The sequence below is a fragment of the Callorhinchus milii genome, unplaced genomic scaffold (assembly GCF_018977255.1).
Source record: "Callorhinchus milii isolate IMCB2004 unplaced genomic scaffold, IMCB_Cmil_1.0 Scaffold12, whole genome shotgun sequence".
Classification (NCBI taxonomy): Eukaryota; Metazoa; Chordata; class Chondrichthyes; order Chimaeriformes; family Callorhinchidae; genus Callorhinchus; species Callorhinchus milii.
In genome coordinates, this window is record NW_024704753.1 from 9,815,985 (window position 1) to 9,836,814 (window position 20,830).

The window sequence follows — 20,830 nt, forward strand, 5'->3', positions numbered from 1 at the left end:
TTCACTGTCATGCCTAGTTCGGTATTTACCACATGTTCTACCAGGTCAGTCTTTCCTGGCCTGTCCAAAACACATCCCAGTATCAGTATACCAATTGATCTACCTGTGCTTTTTGGCCCCTAGTTAAATGTTTCCTCGTGGACACAAACATGGGGTCCACCTCCTGCTCTATAGGATGTACAAACTGGCTATCATGCATATTCCAAGGCTTCAATAAGTTTGCATGATAAATCTGTTTCTCTTTTTTTCCCCTGGCTGGTAGATCTCATAATCTGCCCTTTCTATATGATGTATTCTGTTGAGTCCTGTAGCTCGGTGATTAGAGCCCTCGCTTCACAAGCAAAAGACCTGGGTTTGATTCCTAGCAGAGCAAAATCGTGGGCAAGTTTCCTTACTCCACACGCCTCTGTTTACCTAGCAGTAAGTAGGAACACGGTTGTTAGTCGATTGGAAGATCTGTTTCCTGGGGATAATAATCCTTAAAAAAACAACAATAATAATTTGGTCACTCAATCCACAACTGTTTGTGGGACACTGCAAAGCGCTTCATAGAATATACTGTATTTGACTGTATTTTGTGGGTGAAATGCAGCAGCCAATTGCGCACAGCAGTGTCTCACAAATAGTGGATTGAGAGATCAAAGTTTTTTAAGGGATTATTATCCCCAGAAAAGCAATCCACCAATCGAGTAACAATCGGGTACCTACTTACTGCTTGGTAAACAGAGGTGTTATGTAAGGAAACTTGCCCAATGTTTCACCCTGTACAGGAATCGAACCCAGGTCCTCTCGTTTGCGAGGCAAGTGCTCTAACCACTAAGCTACAGAATACCACTGATCATATTGTGCTCACTACTCCTAACTAGAGTAATTCTGGTTCATTTATCACTTAATCTAATATGGGCTGGTCGCTTGTCAGTTCTAAAACACACTTTTGTAGAAAACTGCCCTGAATACATTCCAGAAATGTGTTGCCTTTACTATTTGAGTTGTTCTGCTTCTCTCAGTCTATGTGAAAATTAAAATCTCCCATTGCTGCATTGTTCCCTGATTTCCGTATTTATACATCTCCCCACTACATCACTACTGTCTGGAGGTCTGCAGACAACTCCCAGCAAGGAGTTGCTTCTTTTGCTCTTCCTTAATTCTACCTATAGTGTTGCCACGGCCTGATCACACTTAATGAAATCCTTTTTGTCCATTGCTGTAATTGTGTCTTTTCTCAATATTGCTACTGCTCCCAGTTTTTCCATCCTTTTCTAAGATTCCCAGAACCAGCAATATTTAGCAACCAGCCCTGCCCAGCTTGTAGTCAGGTCTCTGTAATGGATACTACATCACACCCTTTAAGCTGAATTTGTGCTTCTAACTCACTTAAATCATAGAATATTACAGCACAGAAGGATCATTCAGCCCATCGTGCCTATGCCAGCTCTTTGGAAGAGCTATCCAACTCATCTTCCCTCAGGGGAGATTGTTTCATTCCTTGTTCCATGTGCATTTCTGCCAACTTTTATTTGGGAAACTGCCTGAACTCTGCCCATATGTCCTGCTGATCTTGTTCTCACACTTGTGGATTTTCCACTCCCACACTCCTAAGAAGTTTAAATCCCCCCCACCTACCCTGATCTGTTTACACTTTCTGCAAGGACATGGGTGCCTCTCCGGTTTAGGTGGGGACCATCCTTTCAGTACAGCCTTCCCTGGCCCCATCCATGCGTACACACATACGTGCAGTCACAAACATACAGTCACACACACAAATATATGTAGTCATACACGCACACCATCACACACACACATAGAGTCACACAAACACATATACAGTCACACACATACATAACAGGCACACACGTACAGTCACATGTACAGTCACATATGCACAGAGTCACACACACACATGTACAGTCAAACACGCGTACAGTCTCACACACGCTCATTTAAGTCATACACACGTAGTCACACACACACACAGACAGCGGCACAGTTGCAGACCCTGCAGTACTGAATGCCTCAGGGCTGCGTCACCCTCAGCTCTTCACCAGGACACGAGTAAAATATTTTTCTCACGTATTTTGTTGTTTTAACAAAACTATGCTTTGCTGTTCTGGTAGATTAAGAGCGAGTCTTTTCTGGAGGATATTAACAACATCCTGAACTCTGGCGATGTGCCCAATTTATATGCCTTTGATGAGCAGGAGACGATTTTCACAGCAATGAAGCCTGTTGTGCAGGACATGGGGCAGCAACCAACCAAAGCCAACATGATGGCCGCCTACACCAAGCATGTGCGCAGTAACATCCACACCGTGCTGTGCATGAGGTATGCAGGCAGCACCCTGAGTGTATGAGGCTCTGTGTGTGTGTCGGTCTCTTGGTCGTGCTGGGCTGTGCTGGGGGTTGGGCTGTGCTGGGGGCTGGGCAGTGCCGGGTGGCTGGGCTGTGGTGGGGGTTGGGCTGTGGTGGGGGTTGGGCTGTGGTGGGGGTTGGGCTGTGCTGGGGGCTGGGCTGTGGTGGGGGTTGGGCTGGGTTTGATCTGTGCTGGGGGCTGGTTGTGCTGGGGGTTGGGCTGTGCTGGGGGTTGGGCTGTGCTGGGGGCTGGTCTGTGGTGGGGGTTGGGCTGGGGTTTGATCTGTGCTGGGGGCTGGTTGTGCTGGGGGTTGGGCTGTGCTGGGGGTTGGGCTGTGCTGAGGGCTGGACTGGGGGTTGAGCTGTGCTAGGGGCTGAGCTGTGCTGGCGGCTGGGCTATGCTGGTGGCTGGTCTATATTGGGGGCTGGGCTGTGATGGGGGTTGGACTGTGATGGGGGCTAAGCAGGGGTGGGGGTTGGGCTGTGCTGGGGGTTGGGTTGGGCTGAGCTGGGGGCTGCTGGGCTCAGATCCAGTCTGTGCAGATTCAGAGAGGAGAGAGGTTGCACGTCATTCTTCTAGAATCGCAGCCTATCTCTGGTCTGGCTGTCCCAGCACTGAGGGATGTTACGGAGTTTAGGGAGTCAGTGGCAGGTGTTTACTGCATGATAGGAGAAGCATGGCAGAGGCCAGGACGATAGACTCATTTAAGAAATCACTTGCTGAGCTAAGGTATTATGGAAGAAGGTAGGCTGGGGATCCTGGCAGAATGAGATCAGTGACCTTCTGGCTGTGTGCAGTGTGATGGTGCTGGGGTCTCACACAATGTAATGTTATTGTGTTTCTATTACTCAGTCCAATTGGAGAGGTATTCCGCGCTCGTCTCCGCCAGTTCCCGGCTTTGATCACATGCTGTACCATTGACTGGTTTAATGAGTGGCCAGCGGAGGCCCTGGAGTCAGTGGCCAACACCTTCCTGGAAGAGCTGCCGGACCTGAGGGCCGAGGAGGCTGTGACACACGCACTGGTGAGGTTTTATGAAAACTCATTCTTCATAATAAAGTCTTTGTGTAAAATGGATCTGTCCTCCACAGGTGAAGATGTGTGTCTACATCCACCAAACTGTGGCAATCAAATCACTGCAGTACCTGTCTGAGCTTTCCCGCTACAACTACATCACACCCAAGAGCTACTTGGACCTGCTCAGCCTCTTCTCCAAGCTCATTGGTGTCAAGAAACAAAAGCTGAGAACCAGCAAGAACAGGATGAAGAGTGGCCTGGACAAGGTCAGTGATCAGTAACTCCTCCCGTACTGACAAACCAGCCAGCTGCTGTCTAAGCAGCCACTGTCCATCCGCACTCACCTGTGCCCTTCCTCAATTATCTATGCCTTATCCACATATCTGCCTCAGTTATTCCCTCCACACTGTGGTCCTTGCGCTTCCATTCCCATACGCACTCATTCGCAAGCACTTTTGCATTGGAACGCCAGGCCTGAAAGTCACACACACAGACCTGAGGGTCACACACACCAAGCCTGAAAGGCACACACACAGCCCTGAGGGTCACACACACTGACCTGAGGATCACACACACAGACCTGTGGGTCACACATGCAGCTTGGAGTCAATGAGGCCGGTCCTGGGGGAGGCAGCTGAGGATACGGTGAGAAATATGGAGAAGATAAAGGTGAGATACCCACACTGGGTACCCAAACTGGTCACACACACAGCTTGAGGTGACGCTGTCTGTTGCTGCAGCTGTTGCGAACCTCAGAGGATGTGGCCAAGATGCAGGAGGAGCTAGAGTCAATGAGGCCGCTCCTGGAGGAGGCAGCTCAGGACACAGTGACTACCATGGAGAAGATAAAGGTGAGACACCCACACTGGCAACTGCACCCGCACTGGCACCCACACCCAAACTGGCACCCAGACCCACAATGCTACCCACATCTGCAATTCTTTCCCCGTTGTGTGTGCTGAGTTTCTCCCGGTGTCCTAGCCGACAGTCCCCTAAATAAAATTGGTCATTTATTGTTGATGGTAAACTTCAAGTAAATAAATCTCAGGGACTGAATAAATTGTATCGAGGATCCTTAAGAAATTAAGGGAGGAAGTCGCCGAAACGCTGGCACAAATCTTTCAAAAATTACTGAATACTGGAGAGGTGTCAGGGGACTGGCGAAAGCCAATGTTACTCCTATTTTTAAGAAAGATAACAAAAGTGACCCAGAAAACTACAGGCCAGTAAGTTTGACGTCCATTGTAGGTAAAATTATGGAGACTCTTGTTAAGGATAAAATCATGGAACATCTGGACAGAAATAAAATCCTAAATGAAAGCCAGTATGGATTCATGAAGGGGAGGTCTTGCCAATCGTAATTTACTGATTTTCTTTGATGGTGTGCCAAGCGAGCTAGATAAGGGTAAGGCTGTGGATGTTGTATATCTGGATTTCAGTAAGGCCTTTGATGCAGTTCCTCTTGAGGGGCTGGTACTGAAAGTAAAGAAAGTGGGAATCAGTGTAGGTATATTACAATGGATATGCAATTGGTTGACCGGAAGAACCCAGAGGGTGGTGGTGCAAGGAATGTCATCAGACTGGGAAAATTTTACCAGTGGAGTTCCCAAGGGTATGTCTTGGAACCTATTTTGTTTAATATTTTTGTAAATAATCTTGAACTAGGAATTGCAAGCACAGTGGCCAAATTTGCAGCTGACACCAAGCTAATGAAGGTGGTAGACTGCAAAGCTGAACAAGATAGGTTACAAGAGGATTTGAACTTACTTGGGAATTGGGCAGATCGGTGACAGATGAAATTCAATGTGAAGAAATGTAAAGTTGTTCACATGGGGACAAAAAATCCTGGAAAGGACTATTATTTGAACAGAAGAAAAATACTATGCATGAAAATAAATGAGGGGGTCCTCATTGACAATAAATTGAAGCTCTCACAACAATGCTCTGAGTAAAGCAAACCAGATGTTGGGATGCATCAACAGTTCCATAGCAAGCCAAAAGAGTGGGTAATCCTGCCATTGTATAAATCATTGGTGAGACCATACTTAAAATATAACAACAATGATTACATTTGTACAGCGCCTTTCACGTCGGGAGAATACTGTGTACAGTTCCGATCGCCGCAATACAAAAAGAATATTAGAGAAATCAAGAAGATACAGAGAAAGGGAATCAAAATGAATGAGAGAATGGAAGGACTGGACTATGAGGAGCGACTAAGTAAATTGGGAATGTTCACGCTGGAAAAGAGAAGATTGAGAGGCGACTTGATTGCTGTCTTTAAGATTCTAAAGGGGATAGACAATGCAGACCATGCAGGCTGTTTCAACTTGTCCAGAATAGTAAAACCAGAGGACACAGCCTGCGATTGAAGTGGGGTAAATTCAGAACAAATCTACGCAAACACTATTTCATTGAGCGAATAGTGAACCTGTGGAATAGGCTCCCAAGGGAGACGGTTGAAGCAGGAAGTGTTGATTCTTTCAAACACAGATTAGATAGTTTTAGGAAATAACATTATGGGATATAGTACATAGGTAGTTTGGGACATATGTGCATGCGACCGCCAGGAAGGTGTAAGTTGAACTAGATAGACCTTGTTCTTTTATCGTCTAGCATTTCTTATGTTCTGATGTGATTTTGCTGTTCAGAACTGGGTGCCGAGTTGGCCCACAGAACAGTCAATGCACTTTCTGTTCTGTAGCTCAGTGGTTAGAGCACTCGCTTTGCAAGCGAGAGACCTGAGTTCAATTCCAGACAGGGCGAAACCTTGGGCAAGTTTCCTTACTCCACACGCCTAATAATAATCCCTCCAAAACCAAAAACAATGATAAATTGGTCATTTTCAATCTACGACTGTTTGTGGGACATTGCTGTGCGCAATTGGCTGCCGCGTTCGCCCACAAGTATACAGTCAATTCACTTTACAGTGTGTTCTGTGAAGCGCTTTGGGACGTCCTCCCGACGTGAAAAGCGCTATATCAAATGCAAGGATTATTATTATTATATATTATTATTTCTGGTGAATCCTGTGAAGTGCTGCCCATGCTGGATTGAATATTGCCAAAGCTAAAGATAGGATCAGGTGTGGCCGTGCTGGGGAAGGTCACTCAGGCACAGTCCTGGGGAAACCACACCAGACTGATTATTGAGTAATACTGGTTAATAAGCTCTTGTGTTGTGCATTACAGGTGGACACTGCTATAGCAGAGGAGACACGCAAATCCGTCAGCGAGGAGGAGGCAAAGGCCATGGAAAAGGCAAACAAAGCCCAGGCCATTGCCGATGATGCACAGAAGGATTTGGATGAGGCTCTGCCTGCTTTAGATGCAGCCTTAGCCAGCCTGAAATCCCTCAACAAAAACGATGTGACTGAGGTGAGTATGTCAGTGAGGTGGGGGGGGGTTACGTACACTGTGCACAGCCCAGCGCTCTGCCAGCATTCTGACTACCCTCAGCCGGGACATTGTTGTGGTGGATGTGTTCGGGCTGAGATGTCCTGCACTGTGCCATCGCCCTGTTTAATCTTGACTCTGAATACAGACAGAACCACAAACAACTATCATTCATCGCTGTTTGGCGTCAGTGCCACTCCCCGCCCTTTGCATCCTCGAGTCCTCTCTCCACAATCTGCCCCGTCTCTTACCTGACATGTTGCTTAGTTGGTGTGTGTGGAGGTAACTGGCCAGTGAGTCACTCAGGTTCTTGTTGTTGGGCAGGTGCGGGCCATGCAGAGGCCTCCTGTGGGGGTGAAACTGGTGATTGAGGCCGTCTGTATCATGAAGGGAATTAAACCAAAGAAAGTGCCAGGAGAAAAGCCAGGCACAAAGGTGGATGACTATTGGGAACCTGGAAAAGGCCTTCTACAAGACCCCGCCAAGTTTTTGGATAGTTTATTCAAATATGACAAGGTGACTGTTTCAGCATCACACACAAGTGTGTGTCAGTGAGAGTGTTTCAGTGTCAGTATGTCAGTGTCGAGTGTGTGTGTTCCAGTGCCGTGTGCTGTGGGGGAAGCACTTTACTCAATGTTCTATGACCTCACTGATTAGCTCCATTCCTTTTATTGTTCCTGGCTGCAGGATAACATCCCAGACACGGTAATCCGGCTCATCCAGCCGTACATTGATAATGAGGACTTCATGCCTGCCGCCATTGCCAAGGTCTCCAAGGCCTGCACCTCCATCTGCCAATGGGTCAGAGCCATGCACAAGTACCACTTCATTGCCAAGGCCGTGGAACCCAAACGGGTAGGTACAGCGGGCAGGACTCCGGGGGTGGGTGGGGGGGTACGGAGCAGGTACAGGGGCCGATGGTACGAGATGGGTGAATGGGGTGGGGCTATTGGCGGTGGTATGGCTGCGGGGTACAGGACGAGGCTCTAGGGGTGTACAGGGCGGGGTTCTAGGGAGGCTACAGGGTCAGGGCTCCGGGCACTGACCTCTGTCTTCTCCACAGCAAGCGCTGCTGGAGGCTCAGGAGGACCTGGCGGTGACGCAGCAGATATTGGAGGAAGCGAAGGCGCGGCTGGCGGGGGTGGAGGACGGCATCGCTGCCCTGGAGGCCAAGTACCTGGACTGTGTGTCCAAGAAGGAAGAGCTGGAGAACAAGTGTGAGCAGTGTGAGCATCGGCTTGTGCGCGCTGATAAAGTGAGTTACTGGCTGCTTCACGGCAAATCTAGAAGGTTTGGGAAAAGAAGGTTGGAGGGACAACTACAACAATTATATTGTATAGTGCCTTTCACATCGGGAGGATGTACCAAGGCACTGGACCATCAGGGATTTGGACCAGAGTAGGGGGGTGGAGGGCAGGGAGGGTTGGGGGTAGGAGGGTGACTGAAGGCATGGTTGAAGAGGAGGATCTTGAGACGGGCCTTGAAGGAGGCAAGGGAGGGGGTGAGTCAAAACCTTTGACTCACCCCCTCCCTTGCCTCCTTCAAGGCTCGTCTCAAGATCCTCCTCTTCAACCGCGCCTTCAGTTCTCGGGCAAGTGGGACTAGTACAAGGTGGATGGGTTACACCAGAACAGGCTGGGACCAATGTCCTCAGAGGGAGTTTAACTAGTGCTGTGGGGAAGGGTTTAAAGTAAGGTTTTAAAGGGATTGTGGGTGGAGGCAGAGGGCCAGCCTCCGATGATAGAGCAGGTTGGAGCCCACTGAGCAGTGGGAGTAGACAGGTTGATATGTGGGTAGCAGGTCACAGAGGTAGGGAGGAGCAAATGCGTGGAGGGTATCGAACGTGAGCATGAGGATTTTGAACTCAATCTTTTGGCATATGGAGCCAGTGGAGCCGGGCGAGGGTGGGGGTTCACGGACCCTGGTGCAAGAGAGTACATGAGAGCCCAGTACCGTGAGTTGGAACAGAGTGAGAATTCTCTTAACGAATTTGGTGAGAGGGGGAAAGAAGTGCATAATTATAAAATATATCATGGTTATATTAAAATAATATAAAACATCCCTGGGAATATGGCAGGGCAGTTGAGACAGGTTGCATGCCATGTGGGAACTCCAGGATGCTTTGTGTGCCCTAGACAAACAAGTGTGTAGGAAGTGCTGTACTCTGTACTGAATACTGGTGAGGGTGATGACATCTCTGGGGAGGGGAGTCAAAAGTAAATGGATGCACAGGGGAACACAAGGAAGAGTGTCAATACAATTGTCGTTGGGGCCTTATTGGTGAAAGGAATAGACAGGCGTTTCTGCAACCAAAGACGCGACTCTCGCATGGTATGTTGCCTCCCTGGTGCCAGGGTTGGAACGGGTGCAAAACGTTCTATAGGGGAAAGGGGAACATCCAGAAGTCGTGGTCCATGTTGGGATCCATGAAAAAGGGGAACAAAGGGCTGAGATCCTGCAGGGAGAATATCAGAAGCGAGGGAAAAAGCTGAAGAGTAGGACCAGTTCTCCGGCAGGTAGGACCAGTACAAGGTGGATGGATGGGTTACACCTGAACAGCCTGGGAGCAATGTCCTCAGAGGGAGGTTAACTAGTACTGTGGAGAAGGGTTTAAACTAATTTTGAGGTGGGAGGGGAATCAGGATGTGGCATTTGAGAGGACAAATAAGTTACATGGCGGGCTGGGAGAGACGAATAGCAATGTAACAAGGAGTAGTCAAGAAAAACGGGGTTTTAGACAGGACTGCAGAGCAGACTCAGGCAGCCTTCGAGTGCATGCACGGAGTGTGACAAATAAGATTTGGTGAGCTCCAGCTGTAGGCTCAAGTTGCCACATAGTGTTATGATGTAGTGGCGATAACGGACCTGGCTCAAACAAGGGCAGGAGTGGCAGCTGAATATTCCTGGTTACAATGTATTCAGGAGGGATAGGGAACAAAAAAATTGAGGGTGGGATGGCAATATTGATTAAAGAAATGGTTACGGCCCTGGAAAGGAACAATGTGTTAGAGGATCCAAAAACAAAATCTATTTGGTTAGAGTTAAGGAGCACACAAGGAGCTGTTACTCTGTTAGGTGAATACTATAGACCACCAAATAGTGGGAAGGAGGTAGATGAGCAAATCTGCAAGAAGATTTCAGAAAGATGCAAAACTAATATGGTAGTGATAATGGGGAGTTCAATTATCCTGACATAGACTGGCAAAATAACAGTGTAAAGCGCAAGGAGGGGGAAAGGATGCCTGAAATGTGTGCAGGAGAACTTTCTAGATTAGTATATTTCCAGCCCAACGAGTAAGGAAGCAGTGCTGGATCTAGTTCTGGAGAATGAAGTGGGGCAAGTGGAGCAGGTTTCAGTAGGAGAGCATCTGGACAACAATGATCACAACATCATTAAGTTTAGAGTAATTGGAAAGGGACAAGGAGCAATCAAAGGTGAAGATACTCAACTGGAAGACGGCTAATTTCAGTCAGTTACAAAGAGAACTAGCCAAAGTGGACTGGAAAGAAAGATTGACAGGTAAAACAGCTAACGAGCAATAGGAGGAGGAGATAGTTTGGGGACAGAACAAATACAAAGGTAGGGCATCCAAACCTCCCTGGATGAATAAGGAAATTGGGATTAAAATAAAACAGAAAAGGAGGTTTATGATAAGTGGTCAGGTCCAAAATACAGAAGATAATCAAATAGAATATAGAAAGTACAGAGGAGAACTAAAAATTGAAATGAGGGGCAAATTGTATGAGAAAAGATTAGTGGATAACATAAAAGGGAACCCTAAGGAATTTTATGAACACATAAACAATAAAAGGTTAGCCAAAGGTAGGGTGGGTCCAAATAGGGACCAAAGGGAAAATCTTGTGGAGGCAGAGGGCATGGCTGACGTACTGAATGAGTACTTTTCATCTGTCTTCACAAAAGAAGAGGACGCAGCCAATGCCACAGTATCGGAGGAGAGGCTGGAGAAATTAGATAAGATAACAATAAACCGAGAGGAAGTTGTCGATGCTCAAGGTAGATAAATCATCTAGTCCAGACAGGATGCACCCTAAATTACTGAGGGAAATAAGGGTGGAAATAACGGAGGCTCTGGCCACATTCTTTCAATCCTCCTTGGGCACTGAGGTGGTGCCAGAGGACTGTAGGGTTCCAAATCTTACTCCCCTGTACAAAAAGGGACAGAAGTCCTGTAGCTCAGTGGTTAGAGTACTCGCTTTGCAAGTGAGAGACCCGAGTTCAATTCCAGGCAGAGGGCGAAACCTTGGGCAAGTTTCCTTACTCCACACAGAGCCTAATAATAATCCCTCCAAAACCAAAAACAATAATAAATTGGTCATTTTCAATCTACGACTGGTTGCGGGACATTGCTGTGCGCAATTGGCTGCCGCGTTCACCCACAAATATACAGTCAATTTACTTTACAGTGTGTTCCGTGAAGCGCTTTGGGACGTCCTCCCGACTTGAAAAGCGCTATATCAAATGCAAGTATTATTATTATTAGAAGGATAAACCCGGGAACTACAGGCCAGTCAGCCTAACGCAAATAGTGGGGAAACTTCTAGAGATTATAATCCGGGACCAAATAAATTTTCACTTAGAAAAACATGGTTTAATAAAGGACAGCCAACATGGATTTGTTAAAGGCAAATCATGTCTAACAAACCTGATAGTTTTTTGATGAACAGAGAAGGTGAATGAAGGTAGTGCCATTCATGTAGTTTATATGGATTTTCAAAAGGCGTTTGAAAAGTGCCACATAAGAGACTTGTAAGCAAAGCAGAAGCCCACGGTATTAAAGGGACAGTGGCAGCGGATACAGAACTGTCTGGGAGACAGAAAGCAGAGAGCAGTGGTGAACGCTTATTTTTCTGACTGGAAGGAAGTGTGCAGTGGTGCCTCCCAAGGGTTGGCACTTGGACCACTGTTGTTTTTGATCTATATAAATGACCTGGACTTGGGTATAGGGAGTACAATTTCCAAGTTTGCAGATGATACTAAACTAGGAAAAGTGAGGAGCATAGTAGTAGACTGCAAACAGACATAGACAGACTGGTAAAATGGGCAGACACGTGGCAGATGAAGTTTAATGTGGAGAAATGCGTGATGCATTTTGGGAGAAAGAATGAGGAGAGGCAATATAAGCTGATGGTAGAATCCTAAAGAGGGTGAAGGAACAGAGAGACCTGGGGTTCATACAAGTAAATCTTTGAAGGTGGCAGGACAGGTAGATAAAGCTGTTAAAACAGCATACGGAATACTAGGCTTTATAAAGAGGGGCATAGAATACAAAAGTCAGGAAGTTATGATGAACCTTTATAAAGTTTGGCCTCAACTAGAGACTGTGTTCAGTTCTGGCACCACACTTTAGGAAGGATGTCAAGACATTGGAGAGGGTGCAAAGGAGATTTACCAGGATGGTACCAGGAATGAGAGACTTCAGTTATCAGGAGAGGCTGGAGAAGCTGGGATTATTCTCCTTGGAGCAGAGAATGTTAAGACAAGATTTTTCACGTTGGGAGGATGTCCCAAGGTGCTGGACAGGGTACAGCATTTCTATGATTCTAGGCTAGTGCATTATAGGCTGAATGGCATCTTTTGTTTGTGAACTTCTATCATTCATTACTGGTGAAAGCCAGCTTCTCATGAGTCCTGGCAACAGGAACAAATCATGGCAAGTTCGTTTCCAGGTTGTGAAACCAGTGTAAGTCAGCCCGGGCTCAGTGTGTGTCAGCCCAGGCTCAGTGTGTATCAGCCCGATTCAGTCTCTTGCACTCCCACCTCTGAGTCATAAGGTTGTGGGTTCAAGCGCCACATGGGGACTTGGAATCACATAGTCTAAGCTGACACTCCAGTGCAACCCTGGTGGGGTGTTGCATTGTTGGAGATGTCACCCTTTGCATGAGACGTTAAACTGAGGCCCTGCCTCCTATTCAGGTGGACGTTTAAAATCCCACGGCATTGTTCAAAAAGAGGTGAGTTTCTCCCAGTGTCCTGGCTAACAATACCCCAGATAAATTTGGTCACTCACTCCATGGCTGTTTGTGGGACGTTGCTCTGCCGAACCTGGCTGCCGTATTTCACCTATAAAGTGCACAGTCACTACACTTTACAGTAAATCCTATTTTATTCATTTCTTTGGTTGAAGAGTTTCTGACATTTGGTGGCCTGGTGCCAAATTAAGCTGTTGTGTTTTGTTTCTGGCAGCTGATAAACGGGCTGTCAGATGAGAAGGTGCGCTGGCAGGACACGGTGCGCAATCTGGAGTACATGGTGAACAACGTGTCAGGGGACGTGCTGCTAGCTGCTGGCTGCGTGGCCTATCTGGGAACATTCACTGTAAGTAACGTAACCATTGACTGCAGCTCAGTGCTGCACAGTCCCTCATTTCATATAATAATGACCACAACAGAAAAACGGTTGAAAGCTGCCCATGCAATTGCTGCTAATTGGACTAGCCAGTGGGTGAGGCACCAAAAAGACATGTGTGGTATGTGTGTCAGCCCGGCTCAGTGTGTGTCAGCACTGACATCCTCCCAAAGTGACAGGTGCTAAATCAAATAAACGATTATTATTTTACTAGCTATACCCGTTGCAGCTTGAACCAAATGTCCAATATATAATGTAGATTGACAAATAGACAGACATTTCATTTTTATCTATACTCAGCTGGGACGACTCCTGTGGGAGGACTCCTTTTCGGAGGACTCAGTGGGAGGACTCCTTCAATATATTTTCGCTAACAGTCTCTCTCCCAGTCTCCCCCTCCTCTCTCTCTCTCTCAGTCTCTCCCACAAAACACACTACACTTTATAATATACTCTCTCTCACAGTCTCTCTCATTCTCTCTGCTCTCTCACTAACTCAGTATCTCTCTCTGTCTATCCCACATGGGAGGCCTCTAGATCCCATGACAACTCGAAAAAAGTGCCATACAGTTGTTGCAGAATATAGATGTGTCTCTCTGAACAGTGTGTGCTTTCCTCTGTCGCTACGTATTTGCAGAATACGATGCATACTTCATATTTTGGGGCTTAATTAAAGTGTTTTTTTGATATAGTTCAACAACAACAACAATAAGATTGCATTTATAGAGCGCCTTTCATGTCGGGAGGACGTCCCAAGGCGCTGGACAGTTGGGTCCGGACCCAAGCAGGGGGGAAATGGTCAGGGTGAGGGGAGGGAAGGGAGGGAGCGAGGAGGGGGTAGAGAGTCGAGAGGGGAGCTGAAGGCACCGTCAAAGAGAAAGGTCTTGAGACCGGCCTTGAAGGAGGAAAGGGAGGAAGCGGCGAAGGCACTGGGGGATGGAGTTTCAGAGCCTAGGGGCTGAGAGGCTGAAAGCTCGGCCACCGATGGTAGGGCGGTTGGGGCGGGGGGTGTGGAGCAGACTGGAGCCAGAGGAATGGAGGGTACGGGCAGGTAGGTAGGGGGATAGTAGGTCGGAGAGGTAGGAGGGTGCAAGGCCGTGAATAGCCTTGTAGGTGAGGATGAGGATGAGCTCAGGAGATAGTGCTCATGACACTGCCAATTGCAAGACTTTTCGCATGAGGTATAAATCATGTCTATGTCAATCGGTTATTGCGTGAGTGTCAGATACACAGACACACACTTCATCTTTATTAGTATAGATTATCTTATATGGCTTCTGTAACTTTTTGCTCTGCTTCTTGCTGTTTACTGCCTGACCTTGTATTAATCTCCAGGGAGAGTATCGCACAACCATGACTGATGATTGGTTGCAGAATTTTATTGTTTTTGGTGTTCCTCATACTAAGGAACCTAATCTGATCTCCACACTAGCAGACCCTGTCATCATTCGCTCCTGGCAGGTAGGCTTTCTTTCACATTAATTGTGGTGCAATTTCAATAACTCGATTAAAAACTTTTGAGAGAAGTAGATAATTATTTGTGGAGGACAAGTTTGCAGGGCTATGGGGAGAGCGCGGGGGAATGGGATTAAATTGGATAGCTCTTTTCAAAGAGCCAGCACAAACACGATGGACCGAATGTCTCATTCTGTGCTGTATAATTCTCTGATTCTATGAATTTACATTAGCACCAAATTGCAAAGACCACTTGTTAAAGTTGGATTTGTGTCGGCAGTTTGGTGGGTCTGTCACTGGCAAGATTTAATACCTAAGAATACTTAAAAGGTATTCAGCTCCAGTGATATTAGGAAAGGGCAGATAAATGGGACAAAAAGGAGCAGCACAGAAACAATGGGCCAAATGGCCTTTTGTGCTATAATTTTCTATGGTTCTGAAGAGAAGCCTCAGAAATATCCTCCCCCAAGGAGGATATTTATTCCCGTTAGGACAGCAGACTAGGCCTACAATCCGTAAAAATTTTCGGGATAATTAGGAAGAGATGGCTGTTTAACGTGAGTGTAGGTGTGACTGGCTCTGCTCTCCCAGATTGCAGGCCTCCCGAACGATTCACTGTCGGTGGAAAATGGGGTCATCGCTCAGTACACACAGCGCTGGCCGCTCTTCATTGACCCACAAGCTCAAGCAAATAAATGGATAAAGAACTTGGTGAGAATGAGTCAATTAGGAGGGAAACAGATAGTCCCAGAGACCAAACCATCTGTTCCTTCCACCTCTTGTCCTTCTCTATAACCTGCTCTGTTATATCCGTGGCCCTGATTTTGCCCCAACATTGCTGTTCTCTTTCTATTGCCCTGCGTCTGCCCCCAGCCGACACCCCCCCCCAGCCGACGCCTCCCCAGCCGGCGGCACCCCCCAGCCAGCGCCGCTGTGGACCGAATGTCTCATTCTGTGCTGTATAATTCTCTGATTCTATGAATTTACATTAGCAAACATTAGCCAGCCAACGCCGCCCACAGCCAGGACCTCTCACCAGCCAGTGTCATGCCAGCCAGCACACACACCAGCAAGCACCTCCCCAGCCAGCACCCCTCACCAGCCAGCACTCCCACCCAGCCAGCAGCTCCCTATCCGGCTCTCCCGCAGACAGAATACCCCTACTAGTGCCCTCACACACAGCATCCCCCCCAGCCACTGCACCTCACTAGCTGGCAGCCCACACCAGCTGCACTCCCCAGCCAGCGACCCTCACCAGCCGGCACCCTCCAGGGTTTCAGGCCCTTGACCTTACCACACACCAGCCTGCTCTTGCAATGACTGGTACACTTTATGTCTAACAGGAGAAAGATAATGGCTTGGACATTTTTAAGTTGTCTGACCATGACTTCTTGCGCAGTCTGGAGAATTCCATCCGGTTTGGAAAACCGTGTCTGCTGGAAAATGTGAGGGAGGAGCTGGATCCGGCCTTGGAGCCCATTCTGCTCAAACAGGTACAGCAAATGCAGCAGCAAGAGACCACGCACTGCCCTGCACGCTGTACCCAGCCGCACGCTGTACACAGCCGCACACTGCCCTGTACATAGGCATACCCTGCTCTGTACAGAACCACACATTGTTCACAGCCATACACTGTACTGTACACAGCCTGATATACTACACAGCCACACACGGCACACAGCCACACACGGCACACAGCCACACGCTCCCTATAGACAGCCACACTCTGCCCTGTACACAGCCACACACTGTACACAGCCACACACTGTACACAACCACACACTGCCTTGTACACAGACTCACACTGCCCTGTAGTAATAATATTAACAATCCTTGCATTTGATATAGCGCTTTTCACGTCTTCTCGACTCTCAAAGCGCTTCACAGAATAGACTGTAAAGTGAATTATTGACCATATATTTGTGGACGAAACCCGACAGCCAATTGTGCACAGCAGTGTCCCACAGACAGTCGTGGATTGAAAATGACCAATTTATTGTATTTTTGTTTTGGAGGGATTATTATTAGTCGTGCGGAGTAAGGAAACTTGCCCAAGGTTTCGCCCTGCCTGGAATTGAACTCAGGTCTCTCGCTTGCAAAGCGAGTGCTCTAACCACTGAGCTACAGGACTCCACTATACATAGCCTCACACTGTACACAGACACACACTGTACACAGCCAAACACTGCCTTGTACACAGCCTGACAATGCCCTGCACACAGCTTCACAATGCTCTGACATAGCCACACACTGCCCTGTACACAGCCTCACAATGCCCTGTATATAACCAAACACTGCCTGTACACAGCCACACATTCTACACAGCGATACACTGCCTGTACACAGCCTCACAATGCCCTGTACATAGCCACACACTGGCCTGTACACAGACTTGCACTGTACACAGCCGTACACTGCCCTGTACACAGTCACACACTGTACACAGCCACATATTGGCATGTACACAGCCACACACCGTACACAGCCACACGCAGTACACAACCATACTCTGTACACAGCCACACACTGCCCTGTGCACAGCCACACATTCTCACATCCACACACTGCCCTGTACACAGTCTTACACTGCCCTGTACACAGCTTTACACCTCCCTGTAAACAGCCTCACAATGCCCTGTACATAGCCACACACTGGCCTGTACACAGCCTTACACTGCCCTGTACACAGCTTTACTCCTCCCTGTAAACAGCCTCACAATGCCCTGTACATAGCCACACACTGGCCTGTACACAGCCTTACACTGCCCTGTACACAGCTTTACTCCTCCCTGTAAACAGCCTCACAATGCCCTGTACATAGCCACACACTGGCCTGTACACAGACTCACACTGTACACAGACTCACACTGTACACAGCCATACACTGCCCTGTACACAGTCACACACTGTACACAGCCACATATTGGCATGTACACAGCCACACACTGTACACAGCCGCATGTGCCCTGTACACAGCCACACACCATACACAGCCACACGCTGTATACAGCCTTACACTGCCCTGTACACAGCTTTACTCTGCCCTGTACACAGCTTTACACTGCTCTGTACACGGCCGCAAACTGTACACAGCCTCAAACTGTACACAGCCACACACTGTACACAGGCACACATTGTACAGAGCATTGCACTGCCCTGTACACTGCCACAGACTGTACAGAGCGTTGCACTGCTCCGTACACAGTCACACACTGCCCTGTACACAGCCACACACTGTACACAACCACACGCTGCCCTGTATACAGCCGTACATCTGGGACCAGGGCTCCCTCTGCCTCCTCGTCCTCCTCGACCTATCGGCCGCATTCGATATGGTCGACCACTCTATCCTCCTCCACCACTTGTCCTCCCACCTCAACCTTCAAGGCCCTGTCCTTGAGTGATTTAGGTCCTACCTCTCCCACCATCTCCATTTTGTTTCCACAAACGGCTTTTCCTCTGTCTTGTGTGGTGTCCCTCAGGGCTCTGTCCTCGGTCCCCTCCTCTTCACCCTCTACATGCTCCCCCTTGGTGACATCATCCGCAGACATGGGGTTAACTTCCACATGTATGCGGATGACACCCAACTCTACCTTTCCTCCTCTACTCTCAACTCCACGACCACCGATGTCCTGACAGCTGCCTGTCCGACATCGAGACCTGGACGAGAGGTAACTTTCTCCAGCTCAACGTGCGCAAAACTGAGGCCCTCCTGATTGGCTCACGTCAGCGCCTCCGCACCTCAGGCGCTGACAGCATCAGCATCCAAGGCTGCACTCTCCACCTCTCAAAGCCATCAGGAACCTCGGGGTTCTGTTCGACCCTGAGCTGTCCTTTCTTCCTCATATCCGCTCCACAACTGGCACTGCCTTCCATCACCTCCAGAACATGGCCAGACTACGGCACTACCTCACCCCTCACGCTGCTGAAACTCTGGTCCACGCCTTTATCACCTCAAGGCTGGTCTATGGGAACTCTCTCCTCGCCGGCCTTCCCGGCCCTCCCTCCACACTGCAGGTCATTCAGAACTCTGCAGCTCCTGTACTGTCCCGCACCAGGCTTCGGGACCACATCACTCCCACCCTCGCTCACCTCCACTGGCTCCCCATCCCCCAGAGGATCGAATTCAAGATCCTCATCCTCACCTACAAGGCCATTCACGGCCTTGCTCCCTCCTACCTCTCCGACCTACTATCCCCCTACCTACCTGCCTGTACCCTCCGTTCCTCTGGCTCCGGTCTGCTCCACACCCCCCGCCCCAACCGCCCTACCATCGGTGGCCGGGCCTTCAGCCTCTCAGCCCCGAGGCTCTGGAACTCCATCCCCCAGTGCCTTCGCCGCTTCCTCCCTTTCCTCCTTCAAGGCCGGTCGGTCTCAAGACCTTTCTCTTTGACCGAGCCTTCAGCTTCCCTCTCGACTCTCTACCCCCTCCTCGCTCCCTCCCTTCCCTCCCCTCACCCTGACCATTTCCCCCCTGCTCGGGTCCTGACCCAACTGTGCAGCGCCTTGGGACGTCCTCCCGACGTGAAAGGCGCTCTATAAATGAAATCTTGTTATTGTTGTTGTTGTACACTGCCCTGTACGCAGCCTCACACCGTCCACAGCCTCACACCGTCCAAAGCCTCAGACCGTCCACAGCCTCACACCGTCCACAGCCTCACACCGTCCAAAGCCTCAGACCGTCCACAGCCTCACACCGTCCACAGCCTCACACCGTCCATAGCCACACACCGTATATAGCCACACACTGTGCATAAACACAATTTACACAGCCATACACTGTACACAGCCATACACTGCCCTCTACAAAACCTCACACTATACGCAGCCACACACTGCCCTGTACACAGCCGTACATTGCCCTGTACACAGCCATATACTGCCCTGTACACAGCCATACACCGCACACAGCCTCACACCGCACAAAGACTCGTCCACAGCCTCTCACCGTCCACAGCCTCTCACCGTCCACAGCCTCTCACTGTCCACAGCCTCTCACCGTCCACAGCCACACACTGGCCACAGCGACACATCGTATATAACCACACACTGTGCATAGACACGCTTTACACAGCAAACACTGTACACAGCCACACAGTGCAATGGCACAACCTCACACTGTACACAGCCATAAACAGCCACACACTGTACACAGCCACACACTGCCTTGTATACAGCCACACACTGCCCTGTACACAGCCGTACACTGCCCTGTACACAGCCGTACACTGCCCTGTACACAGCCGTACACTGCCCTGTACACAGCCGTACACTGCCCTGTACACAGCCTTACACTGCTCTGTACACAGCCTCAAACTGTACACAGCCGCACACTGTACAAAGCCACGCACTGCCCTGTACAGACCTCACACTATACGCAGCCACACGCTGCCCTGTACACAGCCTCAAACTGTACACAGGCACACACTGTACATAGGCACACACTGTACAGAGCGTTGCACTGGTCTGTACACAGCCACACACGGCTCTGTCCACAGCCGCACACTGCCTAGTACACAGTTGTATACTGCCCTGTACACAGCTGCACACGGCTCTGTGCACAGCCGCACACTGCCTAGTACAGTCGTACACTGCCCTGTACACAGCCACACACCGTACACAGCCACACGCCGTACACAACCATACGCTGTATACAGCCACACACTGCCCTGTACACAGCCACACATTCTACACAACCATACACTGCCCTGTACACAGCCATACACTGCCCTATACACAGCCATATACTGCCCTGTACACAGCCTCAAACTGTACACAGCCTCAAACTGTAAACAGCCACACACTGTACACAGGCACACACTGTAGAGAGCGTTTCACTGCTCTGTACACAGCCACACGCTGCCCTGTACACAGCCACACATTTTACACAGCCATACACTGCCCTGTACACAACCTCAAACTGTACACAGCCACACACTATACACAGGCACTCATTGTACCGAGTGTTGCACTGCTCTGTACACAGCCACACACTGCCCTGTACACAGACACACATTCTACACAGCCTTACACTGCCCTGTACATAGCCACATACTGTACACAGCCACATACTGCACACAGCCACACACTGTACACAGCCACACACTGTACACAGCCACATAGTGCCATGAACACAGCCACTTACGGTACACAGCCTCACACTGTAAACAGCCACACAGTGGACACAGCAACAAACTGCCCTGTACACAATCTCACACTGTACACAGCTAAACACTGTACACCGCCA

The 20,830-nt window shown here is 49.0% G+C and overlaps 1 protein-coding gene across 1 annotated transcript in view; it reads left to right on the forward strand.

The window, feature by feature from the left end:
* The window catches only part of dnah1 (dynein, axonemal, heavy chain 1), a 267,942-nt gene that overhangs the window by 204,518 nt on the left and 42,594 nt on the right, over positions 1-20,830 (forward strand). Inside the window, exons 50-61 of the mRNA XM_042339689.1 lie at positions 2,115-2,323; positions 3,203-3,374; positions 3,442-3,633; positions 4,108-4,218; positions 6,559-6,744; positions 7,087-7,278; positions 7,450-7,617; positions 7,826-8,017; positions 12,968-13,099; positions 14,464-14,589; positions 15,175-15,294; positions 15,927-16,076. Coding sequence (XP_042195623.1) covers positions 2,115-2,323; positions 3,203-3,374; positions 3,442-3,633; positions 4,108-4,218; positions 6,559-6,744; positions 7,087-7,278; positions 7,450-7,617; positions 7,826-8,017; positions 12,968-13,099; positions 14,464-14,589; positions 15,175-15,294; positions 15,927-16,076 — 1,950 coding nt within the window. The remainder of the gene's footprint in view (positions 1-2,114; positions 2,324-3,202; positions 3,375-3,441; positions 3,634-4,107; positions 4,219-6,558; positions 6,745-7,086; positions 7,279-7,449; positions 7,618-7,825; positions 8,018-12,967; positions 13,100-14,463; positions 14,590-15,174; positions 15,295-15,926; positions 16,077-20,830) is intronic.